A 24,386-nucleotide genomic window follows, 5' to 3' on the forward strand; every position below is an offset into this window, starting at 1 on the left:
GCCACCTAGTCTATGGTGTTCTGTTAAAGCAGCCCAAGCCCACCAAGACAGCAGCAGGAACATTTCAACATGAGCTGTCTAAACACACCTTCCTGCCTCAGATGAAAACTTCATCTAGGTTTTCCTGTTATTGTAACCATCACTCCTTATTTTTAAATGAAGAAATAAAAATTATGTGAGAAACTGAAATCTATGTGAAGCATTCTAGACTCAGCCATGGGAAATTAGGAAGCTCAGGATCCCAGAGGCTCCAAATCATACTTCTTATCAGCCAAAAGCCCCGCTCCTCCTGAACCCACCCACCCACCTAAAAACAAGCCAAAGAGGAGCCTTTCTAGAGGCTTCACTTTCCTCAGAACAAGAGAAAAACTCTCTCTTCAACATCAACAGCCAAAATGTGAATAGACCAGTCAAATCCTCTGGATATGAAACAAAACAATTTTAATTTCAGAATATTACAAGAATATAAAAGAAAGACAATGCATAGGATCGTTTCTTTACAATTACATACACATAGTCAAATAAGAATGAAAACTTTAACCAAAACACTTAAGAAACCTTGTTTCTCTTGTTGAGCAAGCTCAGGGATAGGACAAAGGCAACCCTTGCTCTGCAGAAAGAACCCTGGGGTGAGGGAATATTTCCCCCAACAGGTTCTATCTGTCCCCAGACATGGCCAGGGGAGGGCTCCATGGCTCTTTAGCACAGGCTGTGGCCTCACACACTCCAGTCTCCATGGTAACCCAAGCACTCAGGCTATTATGTCCCACACCTCCTCGCTGGCCTGCTTCTGTCAACTCTACGCTGGTAGAAGATCTCGGCATTAGCTGTCTGGGGAAGCTAACTTCCTACAGTGGGTTTTAGTTGAGTTAATCACCACTGGTGTAAAACGCTTGTGCATCTTAGGAACCCAAATCTTCCCCAAATTCTAGACAATCCCACAAAATGCTAGTATCTAGGTTTAGATCTAGGTCCTGTCTTCCGTTTGAAGCCTTCAGGGTAAAGGAGGGCAGAGATAAGGCTCTCTCCTGGGGAAAGGAGTTCTACACAAAAATGACCTCAGAATGGGGGCCATTAGCCTCAAGCATCTGTGTGAGGCCTTGTAGGAAAGGAGACAGAGTCTAGAGACATCTATTCCTAAAAATCACCTGGTTGCATGGCCAGTCACTGTGGGGCACGTTCCCAGTGACCACAGGTTCTCCTAGACGGCAGTATTTTCAACTGCATGCTAACACAGGCTGCTGTGAGGGAAGCTGAACAGAAACGTTCCTACTCAGGAGAGAATGGCTCTGTTCTGACACTCTAGGATCGACTGCTTCCTTACAGGTCAACAGAACAGATACCTCCGGAGCACCCAGGTGTCACTGCAGTCAACAGCCCTCCACTAGCCCATTTCCCAAGGGTGTTCCCTTGTCCTTCCTGAATGACTCTGGAAGGACATTCTGGGTAAAGAGCTTTCCTTTGTGGAGGATCAACTGTAGTTTTGGTTACGATTCATTACCTGCTCCTTTTTTTACGGTTCGTTACCTGCTCCTATTTTGGCCCTCAGGTACAGTCAGTATCTCCTGATGCTCTTTCACTACTACAGCAGGGTTTTTCACACCAGATTCATTGGTCCCAATGCAAAAGTCTATCATTGTAAAAGGTGAGAAATTCCAGCGCCTATGGTTCTCACTAATTTAGTCAGTGGGGTTCACACAGTACAGTCTGGACCAGGAAGGTGGCCTGCAGTTTAATATGTGTATCCCTCTGGCACAAACACAAGGCCCCAAATTGACACCACATCAAAGCCCATCACAGGTGACCCCAGAAAGAAATGAAGTTGTAAAAGCCACAAGAAGAGGCACTTCCAGAGAGATGGTTCCAACATGAAAAACAAACACAATGAAATAGATTCAAAAAAAATCTTATAGATTAAAAAACTCTGTTAAATACTGGCTCAAAAACAATACCTGCCCACCAAATCAGAAGGGAGACAGCAGCCTTCTGTGGCAAATGATAAAAGGGGTTTTCTCTGTGTTTTCCGTAAGATTCCACAGGATTAGAATAGTTACATATTACAAGGTAGAAGGTTATGCTGCTTACTCCTCAAATTTGGATTCTAAGTCGATCACAGCTTCTATTAAGAAAAATGACCTATAAAACCCCTAAAGCAAGGGAAAACATATTCAATAAATAAACAAAACACACATAAACCACCCAAGGAGACCAGCTATATAAAGGCATGTGCATGTGATAAATATCTCTCTCATGATCCTCACCCCAGAACACAACCTTTGCTTATGATTCCATTCACCCAAAGAGCATCTACATCCGTCTAAATCTCAGCTACTTCCCTTAAATAGAATCAAAAACTAACACGATGACAGGAGCTATCAGGTCACCACTCTGCTCCCTCTACCTGATGCCAGCCCTGTTTAACAGACCATAGCACCACTTCAGGATGAAGCATGTCTAAACAAATAAAGGAAAGAAGGAAGAGTTAAGGAAGAATACCATTTCAATTTGGTGATACCAAAAGGGTTTTCTGTTTGAATTAACTGATACCTGGTGTAAGGGATTTCATTTTCTTAATAAGAAAAAAAAAGTCAAATATTTAATAGAAACCTACGCAAACGAATTTGCTAATATGTGTTTTTAAAAATGACATAAAACTGCTCTAGAGAAAGGGGCTTCTAAGCAGTTTTGTTTTCCTAACCATCTATTGTTCACACTGCATTAAGCTGGAAGACCAAATTTTACATTTTTCTCCACTATTGCTGTTACAGCAGCAAAAGCAGCAGAAAGGCTGGCAGAGAGGGCTGCCAGCTGGGCACAAGGCCAAGCTCTGCTCCCCCAGAGTCATCTTTCATTTCAGCAATGGTGCAGCATATTCAACAGTTTAGAAATAGGTCAGCAAACCACATTTTGTGGGGCAACTGCTTCCCCATAGTGGCCTGACTCGGCTCCAACCCACAGGGTGAGAAGGGTTGTACAGCTCCACAGAGCCAGGCACAAACCTGAGCATTCCCCCCTGCTACATGCTGCTCTCTGGGCAGACACCAGTTCATACTAGGTCAAAGCCATGCCACTGCTCTATCCAACACAAGTGAACACACCAAATCCAAAAGCCAGAAGCTCTGGCCCCATCTCCAAATTACCACCTGTGTCCCTTCTGACAAGGAGAGGGCGGAACAGTAACACTCCTTGAACATTGGTGACAAGCCACAGCTGCTTCCAAATAAGAACATTCTCTCCTTTAAATCCTGTCAGCCCTGCAGAGGCTGCTGCTTGCTTCTTCTTTCTGATCCTAACTTCCTCTCAGGAGACGGTCTAGCCTGCACCCTCAGAGGGTGCAATGTAATCCCACCCATAAAGAGTCATCCTGGGACATAAAGGCAGCCAGCCCCCTCCTAGGCACACTCCAGAGCTTCCCCCACATACAAATATTTTAGCAAACTTCTCTTATGCTGTCAGTGACTTTCCTTGAGTCACAGTGATTTGGTTCAGAAGTATTACATTGGCACCAGAGATGTTTTAGTCAAGAGGAAATTGAATGAAGATAACAAGTTCAGCAAAACACAATTATTTTCACATCACTGAGGAAAGGGAAAGAGAGAGAGATGGACAAGGGAGGGAGAAATGGAAGGAGGAAAAGAGTTTAATAATTAAGATTTGTTAAAATACTGTATCATTCTGAATTCTCCTTTTTCAATACTGCAGGTCAAATACTCTGATGTCAGACCCAAGAAATAATAAAAAATGTCCAGAAAAGCTATAAATTCTTTGGACACAAATTAGGTATTGAGGAATATAGCCTCATAAGATAAAGAGTTTTCCCAAAGCTCAAAGTGAAAAAGAGGGAAAGATATCTAGCTTAGAGCCCAACCAAAAACATGGCTTTTAAAACAAAGAAATAAACAAACAAAAACAACCAAATACCCAATACTATCAAAACAGAGAAAAACCCAAAATATCCATTAAAAACAACATCAATCCACTGGGACAGTGCTTTTTAAAAAATTACTGGCAGTTGAGCACACATTTCATATTTTTTTTCAAAAGTGGAATCTGCCTAAACACATTGAGTGAGCACTGAAGCCCACCTTAGTGTGGTGTATAAGCTGGTTGGATAGTTAGTGGTTTCCCCATAATATTAAAAAAGAGAGACAGGGCCTAAGCACTCTCTCAGAAGGCACAGCTTGCAAACATCATCCAGTGAGTGAGGTTAGAGGTATCAGTCGGGTCACGGTATTAGTTGGCTTTGACAATTCAAAATGCAGCAAGCAAGCTGCAAGTCCAAGCTTTGCTGTGGGCAGGAATAACACCTGCCCACTAAACAGAAAATTCTGCATGGACCATAGGAGACAACTCTGGATCCTTCAGAGAAATCCTAGGTTGAAGGAAAAACAAGAGCGTTAGACATGTTCTTAAATATTTCTTTTTGCAAACATCCCACTCAAAAGCTACAGGGTCTACACTTAATATTTTCTCCAAACTGAGGGCTAATGAGTTTAATTAAGAATGTGTGACTCTACCAAATAAACATCTGCCTGATATAATCTCGTTCATTAAATCATCTTAATGGCCGTAACAGCTAACAGTAAGTACATATTTTGTGCTGCTCTAAGTTATTTATGTACATTATTTATCCTCACAATAACCAGTATATGAGGTACTACTCCTACCATTTTACAGAGTAAGAATCCGCAGCCTACACAGTTCATTTGCCCGAGGACTAATATATAAGCTATTAAGCAGCAAAACTGGGAATGGAACCCAAGCCCAGCTGAATGCAGAACTCATGCTCCTACCACCACCGCCCCTCTCAACACTCAATGTTTACTAAAAGCCGACTCAGCACAAGGCACTGTCATTTTTCGGAGGATGAGAAGAACAGGAGACAGAAGGCCACAAATACACTAAGTCTGACCTTTGTCTTCTAGAAGAAAAACTAGTTACAGAGATAAGATAACACAAGAAGTAAATACAGTAAATCATACTAAGTGTCAATATTTTTGTAGCATTAATAAGTTCAAAGGAAAAAGTATTATATTTGGCTGTGTTAGCCAGAGAAAGTTTCAAAGAGGAGGTGAGATTTAGGCTAGACTTTGAAGAATGGGTAAGATTTTGACTACTGAAAATAATGGCCATAATAAGTAGGTGCTAAATCAGTGGTTCTCATGTGGAGATGACTTTGCCTCCTCACCCACCATGGGACGTTTGGCAATGTCTAGAAGCACTTTTACTTATCACAACTGGGGGAAGGATGCTCCCAGCATCGATGGGGTAAAGGCCAGGAAGGCTGCTCATCATACAGTGCACATGGCAGCTCCTACAACAAAGCATTATCTGAACCAACATGTCAGTAGTGTGCCAAGGTTGAGAAATCCTGTACTAAATAATAGTCTTTTTGGATTATGTTGTTGATCACAGTAATAAAATTACATTATCTTCTTCAAAGAATATGTTACTTTTATTATAAACATCACTATCAAAAAATCTGAGATTGTATATTCATTGTTGTATAAAAGAAATACATGGCAGGCACCTGGATCTGTGGGCTTGGAGACTGCCAATGTCTGAAGAGAGTTCAGACCTGGCATTGCCAGGCTGGAAGTAGTTATCATACAGAGAGCAGAGCTGAGCAGTGGAAGGAGACCAAGCTGCAAAGAGGCAGGAGAAGCAGGTGCAGAAACGAACAGAACTTAAGAGCAGAACTTAAGATAGAGCATTGAAAAAAATAAAGATGTAGTGGAATAGGCAAACAACAGTAAGCCACTGCAGATAAGGAAAAGAATTAAAGAGGAAGAAGAACAAGAATAATGTAGCATCATAACACCAGGAAGGCATTTCCAGATAGAGGAAGTGACCAGGAGAGAGTAAAGTGAAAATGCCATTGCCTGATCCAATTGAGGGTCATTCATTATCTCGACTTCTCTGAACTACTAACATTTTTGAGAATCTAATTAGAACCATATATTCTCTCCCCCAGAAAAATACACATATGTACCTACACAAAAGATTGCATCAACAATACTGGGAACTTTATTAGACCATTTAGGAAGTCCACAGATGACAAGGTCAACAATCCCTGCTCTAAAGCTTATTGGTGAAATATTAAACTGGTTTTTTAAAAACGTCTTTCTTTCTTTCCAAGGTAGAGCTGTCAATACAGAAAGGTATTATTTCCGCATGTCTTTCAAAAATGACAGCAACAGAAGTTGTAACTGATACAAAACAATGTAGCCTTCAAAAATAACTTATGCTTGGTTTTGATTCATGGACATACAGAAATATTTAGACACAAAAAACTCAAACCCCCATCTTGTCTCAATTAGACAGCCCAGCCTGGAAGACAGAAGCAATGAGGAAAGAAAAGAGAGTTTAGATAATTCATTCAAGGATAAGTAAGAAGAATATACTGAAATCTAATTTTCCAGAAAAGAATTTATCCATAAGGATTAGGCTTTTGATCTCTGCCTATTGCTGATGTCTCAAATAGTAATTATGCTCATATCCCAGTGATAAAACAATCATGTCAAACCAGACTCACTTCAGCTGCCACATGAGCCTTATATAACAAGACCAGGTTTCAGCCTGTTTTCTACAGTAACAACTATAACCACTTGTTAATGATTTAACAATGACAATGTGCTGCCAAAACATTATTTCAATTGAGCCTCATAATAAATTAATAAATCTGTGAAGCAGATGTAACTTTTGTCCTCATTTTCAGAGGAGAAAACTTGAATTCATAGAGAATGGGTGGTTTTCCTGGGTCAGAGGAATGATAACTCCCATCAGGACTAACCACAAATCTCACGGCCTTTCCATTGACCCACTTGGCTCCTTCAGAGGAAGGCACAGCAGGCTTTTACCAGAAGAGCCTGGGACAATCAGCAGTCCCAGCATTAAATAGTCCTCTTTGTCCTAAATAGCCCCCAAAATATGCTGTATGATATGACTTCCAGGATCCTTAGGCACGAGCTGTTGATCTAGAAAGCTTCACTAATTAGGGCTGGCCTACACAGAAAAGGAACCTATCTAGTCCATAAGCATACTCCCAGCACTGTTGAACTTGGTTTCACAAATTCATTTACACTTGTTTTTAATTTGCTTCGCAAGTATTCTTAAGGTATTTTCCCCCATGTGTCCTGTCTGTCCAAGAACACAGGGACCATGTGGGTCTGTGTTCACAGCTCTACCCTTAGCACCCAAGACAATGCTGAGTAAATGGTTCAATAACCATCTGGTGAATGAACTCAAGGGCAAGGACCTGGCCTTGTAATTTTTATGCCACTTCTGACTACAAATGTACTATCCTGGGAATTCAAACAAATGCTACTGACTAGATGCAGAAAGGAATTACATTTAGTAAGAACAGAGAGTAAGTACAATTAGTACCTTTTTTCCCCTCTTTCTTCCCTTCAGACCACTTCAATCTTGTTGGTGTCATCGTGACAGCTGGAGAGCCAGAAAATAACTGTAATAAGAAAATTGTACAGTGGTTTCAATGTTCTAATGGCATTCCTATAGACAGACTTTACTAACAAATGAATTATTTGTTCAATTTCAATGTGAAGAGTTTTTCTGAGACTGATGTATTTATATCTCACTAATCTTAACTGATTTACTGCTGGCTTAATGAAGTAGGCATGCCTAGGATATCTTGAACCACCACCCCACAGGTAATATAGAGCCTAGGAGGCCTGGCTCAAATGTCACCTGTGGAATCTTCCAGTAAGAACTAACTGCTTCCTCCAGCACTTGTTTAAGGAGCTACTGTACTGTACTACTCATCTGCTTGTGACTAGTGATATCATTCTTGAATTCAAAATGTGTTTGTTTGTTGAATGAGTCAATGAAAACCAACAGAAAGAAGGTAGCATAAATGAAAGGATTGAGAAAAAGCCATTTGAATGGCCCAAAGAAACACAGTAAAACAGATGACAGTATATCAATTTTCCTCTTTTCTACAAATATATACAGACAGACAGACAGTCCAAAGAACAGTGTCTTACTAAGTTCCTATTTTCTTTGCTGGTTCCCTTCAATTCACCAATGGCCACAGATTCTGGAGTAGGGTTCTTCTTTTTCTTTTCTGACATCATCTGATTTCCCAGGACCTTCCGCTGATTTAAGAACAGAAAACATTTGATTTATAAACACCTACTGCATCTACAGTGGAGCTATACTAGCCTTCAAAACTGTAATGTCCTTGGGTTAAAAAAATCTCAGCATTCTGATAATCCTGTATGGACCCTCTCAGGCCATCTTATACAACAGAGGCCAAAGCATGTTACCAAAAAAACCCAAAATCATTACTTTTGTTTAAGTGATCACTTTTCCTCCACATTTAAAAGGGCTGAAAGGTTAGAAGCAACTTTATAGTTGATTTAAACAAGCTAATATAGGTCAATTACAGTGTGCCTCTGAGACCAGTTACTCACAATATAGAAACACCAGTTACTCATCATATAATTTTTTTCCCCAAAGATGTGCTGTCTCTGGCAACTATTTAAAACGTCCCTCCCGCCTACTTACCACTGAGGGATACTTAGGCTGGCTCTTCTCTAAGGCACTTCTTCCTCCCTGTCATTTACTCACACAGGACTGGAACATTTGGAGACATTCTATAAGAGTTCCTAATATAGCCACAAGAAGGTAGAGGCCTTCTTAAGGGGGTCACATGACTGTACTGACATTCAGAGCAAGACTAAAAGCCCTTTCATCTCTGAACAGCTTAGAAGATGATGTAGTTTAGGTAACCGCCAACAGTGACAATTCTACCATCTTTGGAGAAATTTTTTTTTTCCCTTAGAGAATAAATTTGAATTCTAAAAAAAGAACATATCAAAACTAGAACATTAAACCCTGCATTATAAATATCAGCAGCAATATTCAGAACATTCTGATTTAATAAATAATTTACATGAGAGGAGTTCTGGAGGAAAAAACTCTAGCCAAAAAAGGGATCCAGACAGGCTAGATGGTCAATTATACCTTGATAAGGCTGAGGGAAAACACAAAAATAATATTTTAGGCCGGGAGCGGTGGCTCACGCCTGTAATCTCAGCACTTTGGGACACTGAGGCGGGTGAATCGCTGGAGGCCAGGAGTTTGAGACCAGCCTGGCCAACATGGTGAAATACTGTCTCTACTAAAATTAACTGGGCGTGGTGGTGCATGCCTGTAATCCCAGCTACTCGGGAGGCCGAGGCATGAGAATCACTTGAACCCAGGAAGTGGAAGTTGCAGTGAGCTGAGAGAGATCATGCCACTGCACTCCAGCCTGCACAACACAGTGAGACTCTGTCTCACCAAAAAAAAAAAAAAAAAAAAAAAAAGACTAACACATAGAGAAACATTTATCTGACTATAACTTTTCTGATTATCAATCATCTCTATGACAGGGAAGTCAGAGGGAATGACAGATTCTTCCAAATGAGAAGAAAAAAACAAGAGTAAACTAACGATGTTTGTTTTACTAGCCCTGTCTAAGCAGGTAAATGCACTTTTAGGATTCTAGCTAAGGGAGTTTTTTAAACAATGATAAAATAAACATAACATAAAATTTACTATTTTAACCATTTTTAAGTATACAGTTCAGTGGTATTAAGTATATTAATAGTGTTGTGCAACCATCACCATCATCTATCTTCAGAACTTTCTCATCCTCCCAAACAGAAATACTGTACCCATTAAATAATATCTCCCCATTCTCCTCATACTCTTAGCTCCCCTGACAACCAACCACCTTCTCTACTTTCTGTCTCTGAACTTGACTCACAGGTACCTCAGTGGAATCATACAGTATTTTTCCTTTTATGACTGGATTATTTCTCTTAGCATAATATCTTCAAGATTCATGCATGTTGTAGGATATGTCAGAATTTCTTTCCTTTTTAAGGACAAATAAAGTTCCATTATCTGTATATCCAAGTTTTGTCATCCATTCATCAGTCAATAGACAGTTGGGTTGCTTCTGCCTTTTGGCTTTTGTGAATAATGCTGCTATGAATACGGGTGTACGAATATTGCCTCAAGACCCTGCTTTCAATTCTTTTGGTTATATACCGGGAGTAGCATTGCTGGATCATAAGGTCATTCTATTTCAATTTTTTAGGAACTGCCATACTGTTTTCCACAGTGGCTCCTCCATTTTACATTCCTATCAATAGTGCATAGGGGTTCCAAATTCTCCACATCCTCATCAACATTTGTTATTTTCCGTTGCTTTTTTTTTTTTTTATAATAGTCATCCTAGTGGGTGTGAAGTGGTATCTAATTGTGGTTTTGATTTACATTTCCCTAATGATTAGTGATGTTGAACATCTTTTCATGTGTTTCTTGGCCATCTGTACATCTTCTCTGGAGATTTTTCTATTTAAGTCCTTTGCTCACTATTTTTTTTTTTTTTTTTTTTTTTTGAGACAGAGTCTCGCTCTGTCACCCAGGCTGGAGTACAGTGGCTCAATCTCGGCTCACTGCAACCTCTGCCTCCTGGGTTCAAACGATTCTCCTGCCTCAGCCTCCTGAGTAGCTGGGACTACAGGCACGTGCCAACATGCCCGGCTAATTTTTTGTATTTTTAATAGAGATGGAGTTTCACCGTGTTAGCCAGAATGGTCTTAATCTCCTGACCTCGTGATCCGCCCACCTCAGCCTCCCAAAGTACTGGGATTACAGGCGTGAGCCACTGTGCCCGGCCTCTGCCCACTTTTTAATGAGGTTGTTTTTGCTCTGTTGAGTTATAGGAGTTCTTTAGATTATTATGGATATTAATCCCTAATCATAAATATGATTTGCAAATATTTTCTCCCAATCCAGGGTTGCCTTTTCACTCTGTAGATGGCAAAGGAAATTTTGATGTCAAGTAAGCCTAATGTCCTAGAAGCTACTGGCCCCAGGAGGTCAGGATTGAGAGTGAATTCTAGATATCTATAAATTATAACTAGGACCAAAATTACAGTAAGATGACTTTGTAAATGCTAACAGCTGTACCTTAAAAAAAAAAATTACAGACACAGTGGCTCACATCTGTAATCCCAGTACTTCAGGGGGCCAAAGCAGGAGGATCGCTTGAGCCCAGAAATTCAAGACCAGCAACACAGGCTGGGTATGGTGGCTCACGCCTGTAATCTCAGCACTTTGGGAGGCCAAAGCGGGCAGATTACTTGAGGCCAGGAGTTCAAGACCAGGCTGGCCAACATGGTGAAACCCCAACTCTACTAAAAATAGAAAAAATTAGCCGGGCATGGTGGTGGGCGCCTGTAATCCCAGCTACTAGGGAGGCTGAGGTGGAAGAATCACTTGAACCCTGGAGATGGAGGTTGCAGTGAGCTGAGATCACGCCACTGCACTCCAGCCTGAGGCATAGAGCGAGACTGTCTCAAAAAAAAAAGGCCAGCAACACAGCAAGACCCCATCTCTACAAACATTTAAAAATCAGCCAGGTATGATGGCATGCACTTGTGGTCCCAGCTACTTGGGAGGCTGAAGTAGCAGGATCGCTGAGCGCCCAGGAGATCAAGGCTGCAATAAGCCATGATGGTGCCACTTGTACTTCAGCCTGAGCAGCAGAGCAAGACCCTGTCTCAAAAATAAATAAATAAATAAATAAATAAATAAATAAATATTACAAGTTATTTATTTTTAGGGCAAAAATTTTAAATTTTAAGCAAAGAGCTCCCTGTGTTGCTGGAATTATATATCTTAATAACAAAGTAATTTTTAAAAGAAAAGCAGGGCAAAACACCAAAAATAAAAACAAAAGGAAGCCATTATCCTCAGCAAACTAACACAGGAACAGAAAACCAAACACCACATGTTCTCACTTATGAGTAGGAGCTGGCCGGGTGCAGTGGCTCATGCCTATAATCCCAGTACTTTGGAAGGCCAAGGCGGGTGAATCACTTGAGGTCAAGAGTTCGAGACCAGCCTGGCCAACATGGTGAAACCTCGTCTCTACTAAAACTACAAAAATGAGCCAGGCATGGTGGCGCACGCCTGTAGTCCCAGCTACTTGGGAGGCTGAGGCAGGAAAATGGCTTGAAACCAGGAGGCGGAGGCTGCAGTGAGCTGAGATCAAGCCACTGCACTCCAGCCTGGGTGACAGAGAGAGACTCCATCTAAACAAAAAAGTGGGAGCTAAACAATGAGAACACATGGACACAGGGAGGGGAACAACACACACTGGGGCCTACTGGGGGGTGGAGTGGGGGGAAGGAGAGTATTAAGAAAAGTAGCTGGCCAGACGCAATGGCTTATGCCTGTAATCCCAGCAATTTGGGAGGCTGAGGCGGGTGAATCACCTGAGGTCAGGAGTTCCAGACCAGCCTGGCCGACATGGTGAAACCCCCTCTCTACTAAAAAGGCAAAAATTAGCTGGGCATGGTGGCAGGCACTTGTAATCCTACCTACTTGGGAAGCTGAGGCAGGAGAATCGCTTGAACCCAAGAGGGGGAGGTTGCAGTGAGCCGAGACCATGTTATTGCACTCCAGCCTGGGCGACAACAGCGAGACTCTGTCTCAAAAAAAAATTAAAAAAATAAAAATAGCTAACGCATGCTGGGCTTCATACCTAGGTGATGGGTTTACAGGTGCAGCAAACCACCATGGCACACATTTACCTATATAACAAACCTGCACATCCTGCACATGTACCCAGAAATAAAAATTAAAAAAAAAAAAAAAAGATACTCAGTGCTTTTGGGGCAGCAATCTCTTCCAAAAAAGAAAAATAGAAAAGAAAAGCAGTGTATAGCACTCATCTCTCTCCAAGTTAACCAAAACCTTGCCTTAGTTCATGCATGGAAATTTGAACCCCATGATCAAGTTATCTACTGCCACCTGATGGCAATATTCCTTCACTACATGTTCCGATAGTTTGAAGACTTATAAATTTAATCTGCAAACATGGTGATAGCAGCAATAACGTAGAAGCATATTTTGTATTTGTTTTAAAAACAAGATTTTTACTGAATTTGATACATGGAAGAAAGTACAACAACTGTTAAAAATATTAAGCTCACAAAAATTTGGGGTATCAAAACTCACTAGCCTATTGGAAAATCCAGTTTTCTAACAGTTTCCCTAGTCTGTCTCAACTTCCTCACTTCTCCACAGGTTTACCAAATTGCATAAAGAAGTGTGTAACTCGAAGCAGATCAGAAAACAAAAGGGCCTCTTACACTGCTCAGGAATGCAGACTCTGTCCTTAGCCCCTTAGCCCCAGAAGAAAAGGAAGGACCCTTACTTCTACTCCTCACGTCACAGAGCCCCTTCTCTGATGTGCAACACAGCAAAGCACTTTGCAATATAAAAGCTTTTCAACATTTTGTCTTTACCCCCTTATAAACTAGCCCTTTATAGGGTCCCCAAAAAACAGAAGAAAACTTTTTATGCATAAGAAAAATCACATTGTTACATTTCCTAAAAATCAATGCTGAAAACGACAGCCCAGCATACCTACCTTAATAAGCCCACTGAAGGAGCGCGAACGAGCCCTCTTTTGTACCTGGGAAGTAGAAGGTTCTCGCCCGGGTGTCTGGGTCAATGATTGCTTATTAAACTAAAAGAAAACATGGAGAACATTTTATAAATACTTTCCCATCAAGACACAGCATTCTGTGACAACGAATAGCTAAGTGTAAATAAAAGTCCAGGAAAAACTGAGTCTGCGCATAGATGGATTAGGAGGTCAAAAAGCCAATCACAAAGTCAGAAATGATGATGCCAAAAGAAGTGGATTCAAGTGCTCTGAGGGGCTCTGCACGCCACATTCCTTGAATGTGGAATTACTGTCCCCATTCTACAGACAAAAAAACTGAGACTTGGAGAGCTTATGAAATTTATCCACGATCCCCAGCTGCTAGCCAAGACTTTTTTGCAACAAAGCATCTTGGAACCACACAGTTACTGGCACAATCTAAAACAGTCCCTAATTTAACATAAATTGCATACAGAATTTTTTTAAGTTACTAAAACTCTTTAAATGGACATCTATCATGACTGCCTGCCAACAATACCATCAGAGGAAATACATCAGAATGCAGACTTGTCAATGCTATCAACATCAGCTCTCTGGAGGTATCTAAAGTGGAAAACGAGAAGACCCAATGCATTGAATAATCTTATTCAATGCTTTGATTAGCCATTCATTTCCCACTTAAAAAGTAATAATAATATAGCATTTAACTCTTCTACTCTTCTGCCTTTTCAGATTGTTGATGATGTTGCTGTTGTTGCTGGAGACAAGAGTCTCACTCTGTTGCCAGGCTGGAGCGCAGTGGCACAATCTCGGCTCACTGCAACCTCAGCCTCCCAGGTTCAAGCAATTCTCATGCCTCAGCCTGGCGAGTAGCTGGGATTACAGGCGTGCGCCACCACACCCAGCTAATTTTTTCTATTTTTAGTAGAGATGGGGCTTCACTGTGTTGGCCAGGCTGATCTCGAACTCCTGACCTCAAGTGATCCGCCCACCTTGGCCTACCAAAGTGCTAGGATTACAGGCGTGAGACACCACACCCAGCCTCTTCTGCCTTTTCTAACTATACTTTTAAAATTTCGGAACTGTAAAAATTTGGGAATTTTATCAGTTCACGTTCTGGAGGTTAAAAAATTACTTTTACATAAAAGTACCAAGAGGTTCTCAAAGTTAATTGTCTCGGCAGGCAGAAAAATTAGCCACGTCTGAAGAGCTTAGCTAGTAAGTATCCCTCCTGAATAAACTGGGACAAGTAAAAAATGCATCTTTCCTGATGGTGGCAAGGGTACAATAAGGTAAATTCTCTCATATCCAACTCAAGGGAGTGTTAACTGGCAAAATGTTCTGGGAAGGTATTTAGCAAGGTGTATCCAGAGCCTTTTTAAAATGCATATTAAAAAGTACATGCCACTAAAAATACAAAAAATTAGCCGGGCATGGTGGTGTACATCTGTAGTCTCAGCTACTCGGGAGGCTGTGGTGGGAGGATCATGATCACCTGAGCCCAGGGAGGTCGAGGCTGCAGTGAGCCATGATTGTGCCATTGCACTCCAGCCTGGGCAACAGACTCAGAAAAAAAAAAAAAAAATACACCACATATAAAGTGTTCTTAGCCTGAAAAACTGAATTAGAATCAGATCAAGCCTCTAGAAATAGATCTAACTACCAGTTTATAGCATGAACTCAGGACTGTGAAACATGTTGAATAACATTACAGGAATGCAATCATTAAAATCCAGAATATAGGCCAAGCATGGTGGCTCATGCCTGTAATCTCAGCACTTTGGGAGGCCAAAGCCAGCAGATCACTTGAGCTCAAGAGTTCATGACCAGCCTGGGCAACATGGCGAAACCCTGTCTCTACAAAAAATACAAAAATTAGCCAGGCATGGTGGCACATGCCTGTAGTCCTGGCTACTCAGGAGGCTGAAGTGGGAGGATGGCTTGAACCCAGGAGGCAGAGGTTGCAGTGAGCTGAGATCACGTCATTCCAGTCTAGGCAACAGAGCTAGACCTTGTCTCAAAAAAAAACAAAAAACAAAAAACAACTCAGTCTATGGAAAACAATATAGTTTCTTCCACAAATAACGTTCAAATAAAATCATGCATCACATAATGACATTTTGGTCAATGACAGACCACGTATATGACAGCAGGTCCCATCAGATTACAATGGAGGTGAAAAATTCCTATCACCTCATGATATCACTGCTGTCCTAACATCACAGCGCAATGTGTTACTCAAGTGACTGCAGTGATGCTGGAATAAACAAACCTACTGTGCTGGAAGCTGTATAAAAGTCTAGTACATACCATTATATACAGTACATAATTCTTGATAATGATAATAAATGGGCTAGATGTGGCAGCTCACACCTATAATCCCAACACTTTAGGAGGCCAAGACAGGTGGGTCACTTGAGACCAGGAGTTCAAGACCAGCCTGGCCAACAGGGTGAAACCTCATCTGTACTAAAAATACAAAAATTAGCTGGGCGTGGTGGTGGGCGCCTGTAATCCCAGCTACTCGGGAGGCTGAGGCAGGAGAATCGCTTGAACCTGGGAGGCAGAGGTTGCAGTGAGCCAAGTTCGCGTCATTGCACTCCAGCCTGGGCGACAGAGCGAGACTCTATCTCCAAAAAAAAAACAAAAAACAAAAAAAAAAACCAACAATAATGTTACTGGTTTATGTATTTACCATACTATACTTTTATCATCATTTATACCTTTTACCATTATTTTAGAGTGCACTCCTACTTATTTTTTTTTAAAGTTAACTATAAAACAGCCTCAGGCAGGTCTTTCAGGAGGTATTCTAGAAAAAGGCATTGTTATCATAGGAGATGACAGCTCCATGAGTGATATTGCCTCTGAAGACCTTCTAGTGGAATAAGATGTAGAGGCAGAAGACAGTGATATTAATGATCCTGTGTAGGCCTAGGTTAATGTGTATATTTGTGTCTTCAGTTTTGGAGTTTTTTTATTTTTTAGAGACGGGGTCTCGCTCTGTTGCCCAGGCTGGAGTGCAGTGGTGGGGATCATAGCTCACCGCTGCCCCAAACTCCTGGGCTCAAGCGATTCTTCCTGCTGAGGCTGAGGCTGAGGCCTCCTGAGTAGCTAGGACTACAGGCACACACTAACGAGACCAGTTAATTCTCTTAAATATTTTGTGGATACAAGGTCAATGCTGCCCAGGGTGGTCTCGAACTCCTGGCTTAAAGCAGTCCTCCCACTTTGGCCTCCCAAAGTGCTGGGATTACAGGAGTGAGCTACCACGCCCAGCCTGTGTCTTAATTTTTAATTAAAAAGTATTAAAATTTACAAACAAATTAAAAGTTTTTAAAATAGAAAAAAGCTTATAGCATAAAGATATTCAGAAAATATTTTGTACAGATGCATAGTGTTTTTGTGTTTTAAGCTAAGTGTTATTACAAGAGTCAGAAAGTTAAAAAAGTTTTAAGTCTGTAAAGTAAAAAAGTTACAGTAAGCTAAAGGTAATTAATTATTGAAGAAAAAATTTTTATAAATTTAGTCTAGCCTAAGTGTACAGTGATTATAAAGTCTACAGTCGTGTCAGCAATGTCCTAGGGTCTTCACATTCACTCACCACTCACTTACTGACACACCTAGAGTAACTTCCAATCCTGCAAGCTCCATTCATGGTAACTGCCCTATACAGGTGTACTATTTTTTATCTTTTATACTGTATTTTTACTGTACCTTTCCTTTGTTTAGATACACAAATACTTACCATTGTTACAATTGCCTACAGTACTCAGTACAGTAACATCCTCTACAGGTTTGTAGCCCAGAAGCAACAGGCTACACCATACAGCCTAGGTGTGTACTAAGCTACGCCATCTAGGTTTATGTAAGTACACTCTATGATGTTCACACAACAATGAAATCACCTAAAAACGCATTTCTTAGAACATATCCCAATCATCAAGTGATACATGACTATAAAGAAAAAGGGAGTGGGCCGGGAGCGGTGGCTCACGCCTGTAATCCCAACACTTTGGGAGGCCAAGGTGGGGGGATCACAGGTCAGGAGAACGAGACCATCCTGGCCAACATGGTGAAACCCCGTCTCTACTAAAATACAAAAAAAAATTAGCCAGGCATGGTGGCACGCGCCTGTAGTCCCAGCTACTCTGGAGGCTGAGGCAGGGGAATTGCTTGAACCCAGGAGGCGGAGATTGCAGTGAGCCGAGATCGGAGATCGTGCCACTGCACTCCAGCCTGATGACAGAGCCAGACTCCGTCTCAAAAAAAAAAGAAAAATAAGAAAAAGGGAGTGAGAGAGAGAGAGAGAGGTTGTGTGTGTGTGTGTGTGTGTGTGTGTGTGTGTCTAAATGTAGTGTGGCACCCTGGATTGGATCCTGGAGCAAAAAAAAAGATATTAGGGAAAAAAAAAGTAAAATCTGTAATGTTAGTAAGTAATGTACCAATTTTTTGTTTTCTTTTTTTTTTGACATGAGTTTCACTCTTGTTGCCCAGGCTGGAGTGCAATGGCATGACCTCGGCTCACAGCAACCTCTGCCTCCCTGGTTCAAGTGATTCTCCTGCCTCAGCCTCCCGAGTAGCTGGGATTACAGGCCTGAGCCACCATGCCTGGCTAATTTTGTATTTTTAGTAGAGACGGGGTTTCTCCATGTTGGTCAGGCTCATCTCGAACTCCCGACCTCAGGTGACCGGCCTGCCTCAGCCTCCTAAAGTGCTGGGGTTACAGGCATGAGCCACCCTGCCCAACCCTGTACTAATGTTAATTTCTTAGTTTTTATAATGTTAATATTAGGGGGAATTGGGTAAAGGGTACTTACCCAGTTTTTATTTTAAAGTTTATTTAAGCAAACTGGCAATGTTTTAAGGGGGAAAAAAAAAAAGAAGAAAGGGAGAAAAAGAGGCACTTATCTATTAAAAGGGACCTAGTACATGTAGCAGCCAAAAAAATAATGCATATTCATTTATCATGCCACTTCTAGAAAATAATCTACAATGAAAATACTTATGAACAAAAATTTATAAACTAAAAACCTAATTCCCAAATATGCCCAGTAGTAGGCAAATTATGTATAAATTTGGTTACACAGAATAGAATATTATATAAACATTTAAGGTTGGGCATGGTGACTCATGCCTGTAATCCCATGGGAGCCCAAGGCAGGCAGATCACCTGAGGCGAGGAGTTCAAGACCAGCCTGGCCAATATGGCATAATCCCGTCTCTACTAAAAATACAAAAATTAGCCAGGCATGGTGGTGCTCCACTATAATCTCAGTTACTTGGGAGGTTGAGGCAGGAGAATTGCTTGAGCCCAGGAGGTGGAGGCTGCAGTCAGGCGAGATCACGCCACTGCACTCCAGCCTAGGCGACAGAGCGGAACTCTGTCTCAAATAAAGAATATTATGTAAACATTTAAAATGTTCGTAGCCTTTTAATAACATGAGAAATGTTTGTAATATAAAGTTAAATGAAAAGGGTAGAATATAAAACAATATACATTATGATTTTTTCTTTTGGCCCAGATGTAAGGGCTCAAATATGATCTTAAGTAAACGAAAACAATGTGAAACATATATTCGTGGAGAGAAATACTAGGAGGAAATACTCTAAAACGTTATCAGTGGTTACCTCTGGATGTGTATAGGTGATTTTTATGTTCTTCTTTACACACTTCTGCGGGTTTCAATGTTTCTTTAGTGAGCATGTATAATTTTTATAATCATGGAGAAAAAATTAGAAAACAATAAAATTATAGTTTCTTCAAAAAGATACAGCAGGCTGGGTGCGGTGGCTCGTGCCTGTAATCCCAGCACTTTGGGAGGCCAAGGCAGGTGGATCATTTGAGGTCAGGAGTTCAAGAACAGCCTGACAAACATGGTGAAACCCCATCTCTACTAAAAATACAAAAACATTAGCCGGGCATGGTGGCGCATGCCTGTAATCCCAGCTACTCGGGGGAGGCTGAAGCAGGAGAATTGCTTGAACCCAGGAGGCGGAGGTTGCAGTGAGCTGAGATTGAGCCACTATACTCAAATATGATCTTTTACTTAAGATCACATTTACTTAAGATCATATTTGAGCCCTTACATCTATACTCCAGCCTGGGCAACAGAGCGAGACTCCGTCTTTAAAAAAAAGAAAGATACAGTATTTAAAACGTATGGAAGGATGGCCAGGTGCGGTGGCTCACACCTGTAATCCCAGAACTTTGGGAGGCCGAGGCAGGTGATCACTTGAGGTCAGGAGTTCAAGACCAGCCTGGCCAACATGGTGAAACTCCATCTCTACTAAAAATGCAAAATTAGTCAGGCGTTGTGGCACATGCATGTAGTCCTAGCTATTCAGCAGGCTGAGGCAGGAGAATTGCTTGAACCCGGGAGGCAGAGGTGGCAGTGAGCCTAGATCGCACCACTGCACTCCAGCCTGGGCAACGGAGCGAGACTCTGTCTCAAAAAAATAAAAATAGGCCGGGCGCGGTGGCTCAAGCCTATAATCCCAGCACTTTGGGAGGCTGAGGTGGGCGGATCACAAGGTCAGGAGATCAAGACCATCCTGGCTAACACGGTGAAACCCCGTTTCTACTAAAAATACAAAAAAATTAGCCGGGCATGGTGGCGGGCACCTGTAGTCCCAGCTACTCAGGAGGCTGAGGCAGGAGAATGGCGTGAACCCAGGAGGCGGAGCTTGCAGTGAGTGGAGATTGCCACTGCATTCCAGCCTGGGCGACAGAGTGAGACTCCGCCTCAAAAAAAAAAATAATAATAATAAATAAATAAATAAATAATAAATAAAAATAAAAATAAATAAAATGTATGGAAGGAGTCTGCATGCATGCATAAGAAATGCTTAGACTGTCATGTTTAGTGAAAAAAGGAAAAAATTTTAAAGTATATGATATGATCATAACTATGTAAAAAGATATCCAGAGGAAAAAGATCAAAAGAAATGCCCACAACATAAACACTGGCAGGAAGAGTGATTTGCTTTCTTCTTATCCTTCTCTGTAATTTTCTGTTTTTCTAAAAAGTGCAAAATGTTTTTTTCTTTTTTACCTTTAAGTATCAGTGTTCTTTTTTTTTTTTTGAGACGGGGTTTCGCTCTTGTTGCCCAGGCTGGAGTGCAATGGCACGATCTCGGCTCACCGCAACCTCCACCTCCCGGGCTCAAGCAATTCTCCTGCCTCAGCCTCCAGAATAGCTGGGATTATAGGCATGTGCCACCACACCCGGCTAATTTTTTTGTTTTGTTTTGTTTTGTTTTTTGAGACGGAGTTTCACTCTTGTTGCCCAGGCTGGAGTGCAATGGCATGATCTCGGCTCACCATAACCTCTACCTCCTGGGTTCAAGCAATTCTCCTGCCTCAGCCTCCTGAGTAGCTGGGATTACAAGCATGTGCCACCACACTCAGCTGATTTTTTTGCATTTTTAGTAGAGACCAGGTTTCTCCATGTTAGTCAGGCTGGTCTCAAACTCCCGACCTCAGGTGATCTGCCTGCCTCATCCTCCCAAAGTGCTGGGATTACAGGCGTGAGCCACCGCGCCCGGCCCTAATTTTGTATTTTTAGTAGAGACGGGGTTTCTCCATGTTGGTCAGGCTGGTCTCGAACTCCCGATCTCAGGTGATCCACCCGCCTAGGCCTCCCAAAGTGCTGGGATTACAGGTGTGAGCCACCGTGCCCAGCCGGTATCAGTGTTCTTGTTGAAAGAAGTCATTATACCTGTCCTACATGAAACTACTTAGTTTCTATCAAGAATTAAATCACTAGACTGGTTTGAATCTGCAGCAATACTCAGCCAACACCCTGTAAAATTCCAGTTGTAACACAATTTGCTAGATCTCAAAGTAATTTCAAAGAGATGGCAGAAACTTCTCTTAAATGACTGTTAATTCTTAAGAACAGCTCAGTTCACCATTATCTGAGTACTTGTTTATACCTGGCCTTATGCTGAGAGTAAGTATAAAATAAGTAAAAACAGACTCTTCCCCCAAGGAAGTCCCAGTTGAATAAAAGTCAAGAGGCTGACCCTGCCTGCTCAGGTAAAATTCAAGAGGGATTGAGACAAAATTAATCTTGAGAAAGAAACTACCCAAAGTCACAGAACTTACTTAAACCACACTTTGAGTCCCAAAATAGCAAATTTGTTCCCATAGCTCCAGCATAAACAAACTTAGCCACCAGAATTCCTACTTTCTAGTATCAGACTAGGGTCCTGATTTATTGTGTTCTCTAACTGCAAACAACTCTGTTAGTAAAAAGTTACCACTTAGACTTTGCTATGCCAGCCACTCTACACAGGTTATCTCTAATTTTTAGAACTTTGAAACATCGCTGTTACTATTACCATTTTACAAACAAAACTGAAATTCAGAAAAGTTATTTGCTAAGAAAATCTGGAGGGTTTAAACTTCGGAACAATATGTTTTAACTGCTGGTCCTCTCTCAGCAAACTTGGGACATGACCAAAATGAGAGACTCTCTAACCACACTTGGATCCTCCTGCTTAACTAGAAATCAAGAGACTCCACTCCTTTCTGTAGTGGAGCAATGGCACAGAGATCACCGTGGAGATTCCATAGACAAGCCTGCTTTCTCAGCTGAACCAAAAATTAAATGAGATTCTTAACAATATGACCTACTGATTCTACAACCACGATTACACTCCTAAAGCCCCACCACAACTTCCCTGCCTTTAGGCACCTGTCTAATAAGTTGTTTCTTCTTTGCTGACTCTGGCATATTGTGAACGTGTTGAAATAGCTCTCTCAGTGCCTCTTCCGTATGGTGCTGGGTCTCCTCCTGGTGAGGGCAGGAATCTACCCGGTTCCGTTTCTGAGACTTTGCCAGCTGAAAGGACTTAGTATGACATGAAGCTATGAGGTCAAGGTCATCCTAAGGAAAATTTAAAAGAAGAGTAAATTAATATATCCTGCCAACTTTGTTTTGGGGTTCTTACAAAAACCTGGAACAAAAAAAGGGAGAGTGGGGACATGGTATACTCCTATACTCAGGAACAAGAAAAATCTTAACACTATTATCAGATAACAAGGAACCTATTAATACAGGTTATATTAATAGCCCACTCCCATGACCTGCCCAGAGAACCTAAGTGCATTTGGAATACTGCCACCAATAGTTATATTTGTATAAGAGTTTAGTTTTTAAAGCATCTTTTAATTTCATTAATTTATTCAACAATTCAACAAGGTAAGCATGGAAAGTATCATGATTCCCATCTGACAGAGGAAAAAAACTGAGGTTAAACTGTAAGTTTAAAGTCATCTGGATACTAAAGTGACAGACCCACCTGGGAGCCCAAGGGCTCTGACTCTTGGCTAATACTCCTTCCCACACATGGCAACTTAATACGACAACTAGACAGCAGTGCTAGAGGAACAAAAACAGCTCTCTAACAAAAACCACACTCCAGTTAAACTAGTTGAAACCAAATACTGTTTTCCTGGTAACACTGAATATTTGCTGAATAAGAGGGAGAAACAAATAGGAGCAGAAAAAATAAAACAAGCGGACAGCTTAAGTTTATAACCAAGACAGGATGAACAGAACTAGAAAATTTTAAGCACTCAAAAAGTGCTTGTAAAATTTTTAACTTCTCACTTTTTTTTTTTTTTTTCAGAGCAGGAGTGGAAGTTTATTTTAAAAGGCTTAGAACAGGAAAGAAAGGAAAGTATGCTTGGAAGAGACCCAAGCAGGCACATAAAGGTCAAGTGCCTAACTTCTTTTTTCATTTTTTTGAGATGGGGTCTCACTCTGTCACCCAGACTGGAGTACAGTGTCACCATCTTGGCTCACTGCAACCTCCGCCTCCTGAGCTCAAGTGATCCGCCCACCTCAGCCTCCCGAGTAGCTGAGACTACAGGTACGTGCCACCACATCTGGCTAATCTTTTGCATTTTTGGTAGAGACTGGGTTTGGCCATGTTGCCCAAGCTGGTCTCAAACTCCTGATCTCAAGTGATCCGCCTACCTTGGCCTCTGAAAGTGCTAGGATTACAGGCATGAGCCACCACACTCGGCCATAACTTCTTACTTTTAAAACTCAATACTCATATCTAGGCTGGATGCGGTGGATCATGCCTGTAATCCCAGCACTTTGGGAGGCTGAGGCAGCCGGACTGATTGAGCCCAGGAGTTTGAGACCTGGGCAACATGGTGAAACCCCATCTCTACCAAAAATACAAAAATTAGCGGGCATGGTGGTGCATGCCTGTAGTCCCAGCTACTCAGGAGGCTGAGGTGAGAGGACCAGGGAGCCAAGATCATGCCACTGCACTCCAGCCTACCCGACAGAGCGAAACCCTGTCTCAAAAAAAAAAAAAAAAAAAATCATCATTATCATATCTGATCTTGTGAATAAGCATTATACATTTCCCTATCTATCTAAGCTCATGTGGTCTCAAGTCTTTTAGCCATTTGATAGAGTTTTGCCATACCAATGAACCTAAAATAGGAATGAATTACTTAAAATTGTCCTTTCGTTCCTATAAAATATGTAACACATTTGCTATTCACAGATTATTTCTATCAGAAGGACTTTATGAAAAACCTTGAAACACAGGGTCTGTGTCATCACTCTTACACAGAGGACACCATCTATCAGTGGAGAACCTCTGAAAGCAAATAAAAATTGTGGCGGGGGAGGCACTTTTTTTTTCAAGAGACAGGGTCTCGCTGTGTTACCCAGGCTGGAATGCAGTGGCACAATCAGCTCACTGTAGACTTGAATTCTCCCATCTCAGCCTCCAGAGTCACTGAGATTACAGGCCTGAGTTACCATACCTCACATGTGGAGCATTTGTATTCTAATACATAACTTACTTCTTAGTCTTCTTCATTATGGCAAAATGACTAAGTAATTTTGAGCTATAATACTAAAACTTATTATTTTCC

At 41.4% G+C, this 24,386-nt stretch overlaps 1 protein-coding gene across 3 annotated transcripts in view; it reads right to left on the reverse strand.

Moving 5' to 3' along the window:
* Nucleotides 1-420: 420 nt before the first annotated feature.
* ARHGAP19 (Rho GTPase activating protein 19) overlaps nt 421-24,386 on the reverse strand; it is a 71,299-nt gene continuing 47,333 nt past the window's right edge. For 2 of the 3 annotated variants that reach the window (XM_057298964.2, XM_003825419.4), the window contains 5 exons: nt 22,177-22,368; nt 13,457-13,555; nt 8,004-8,114; nt 7,387-7,465; nt 421-4,372 (listed from right to left, as the gene is read on the reverse strand). In XM_057298964.2, the coding sequence (XP_057154947.1) occupies nt 4,362-4,372; nt 7,387-7,465; nt 8,004-8,114; nt 13,457-13,555; nt 22,177-22,368 (492 nt within the window). In that variant the 3' untranslated portion in view covers nt 421-4,361. Of the gene's footprint in view, nt 4,373-4,417; nt 6,331-7,386; nt 7,466-8,003; nt 8,115-13,456; nt 13,556-22,176; nt 22,369-24,386 lie in introns of those variants that run through there. The other variant, XM_034931238.3, reaches the window with a different exon arrangement.

This window comes from Pan paniscus, chromosome 8 (assembly GCF_029289425.2).
Source record: "Pan paniscus chromosome 8, NHGRI_mPanPan1-v2.0_pri, whole genome shotgun sequence".
In the NCBI taxonomy this organism is placed as follows: domain Eukaryota; kingdom Metazoa; phylum Chordata; class Mammalia; order Primates; family Hominidae; genus Pan; species Pan paniscus.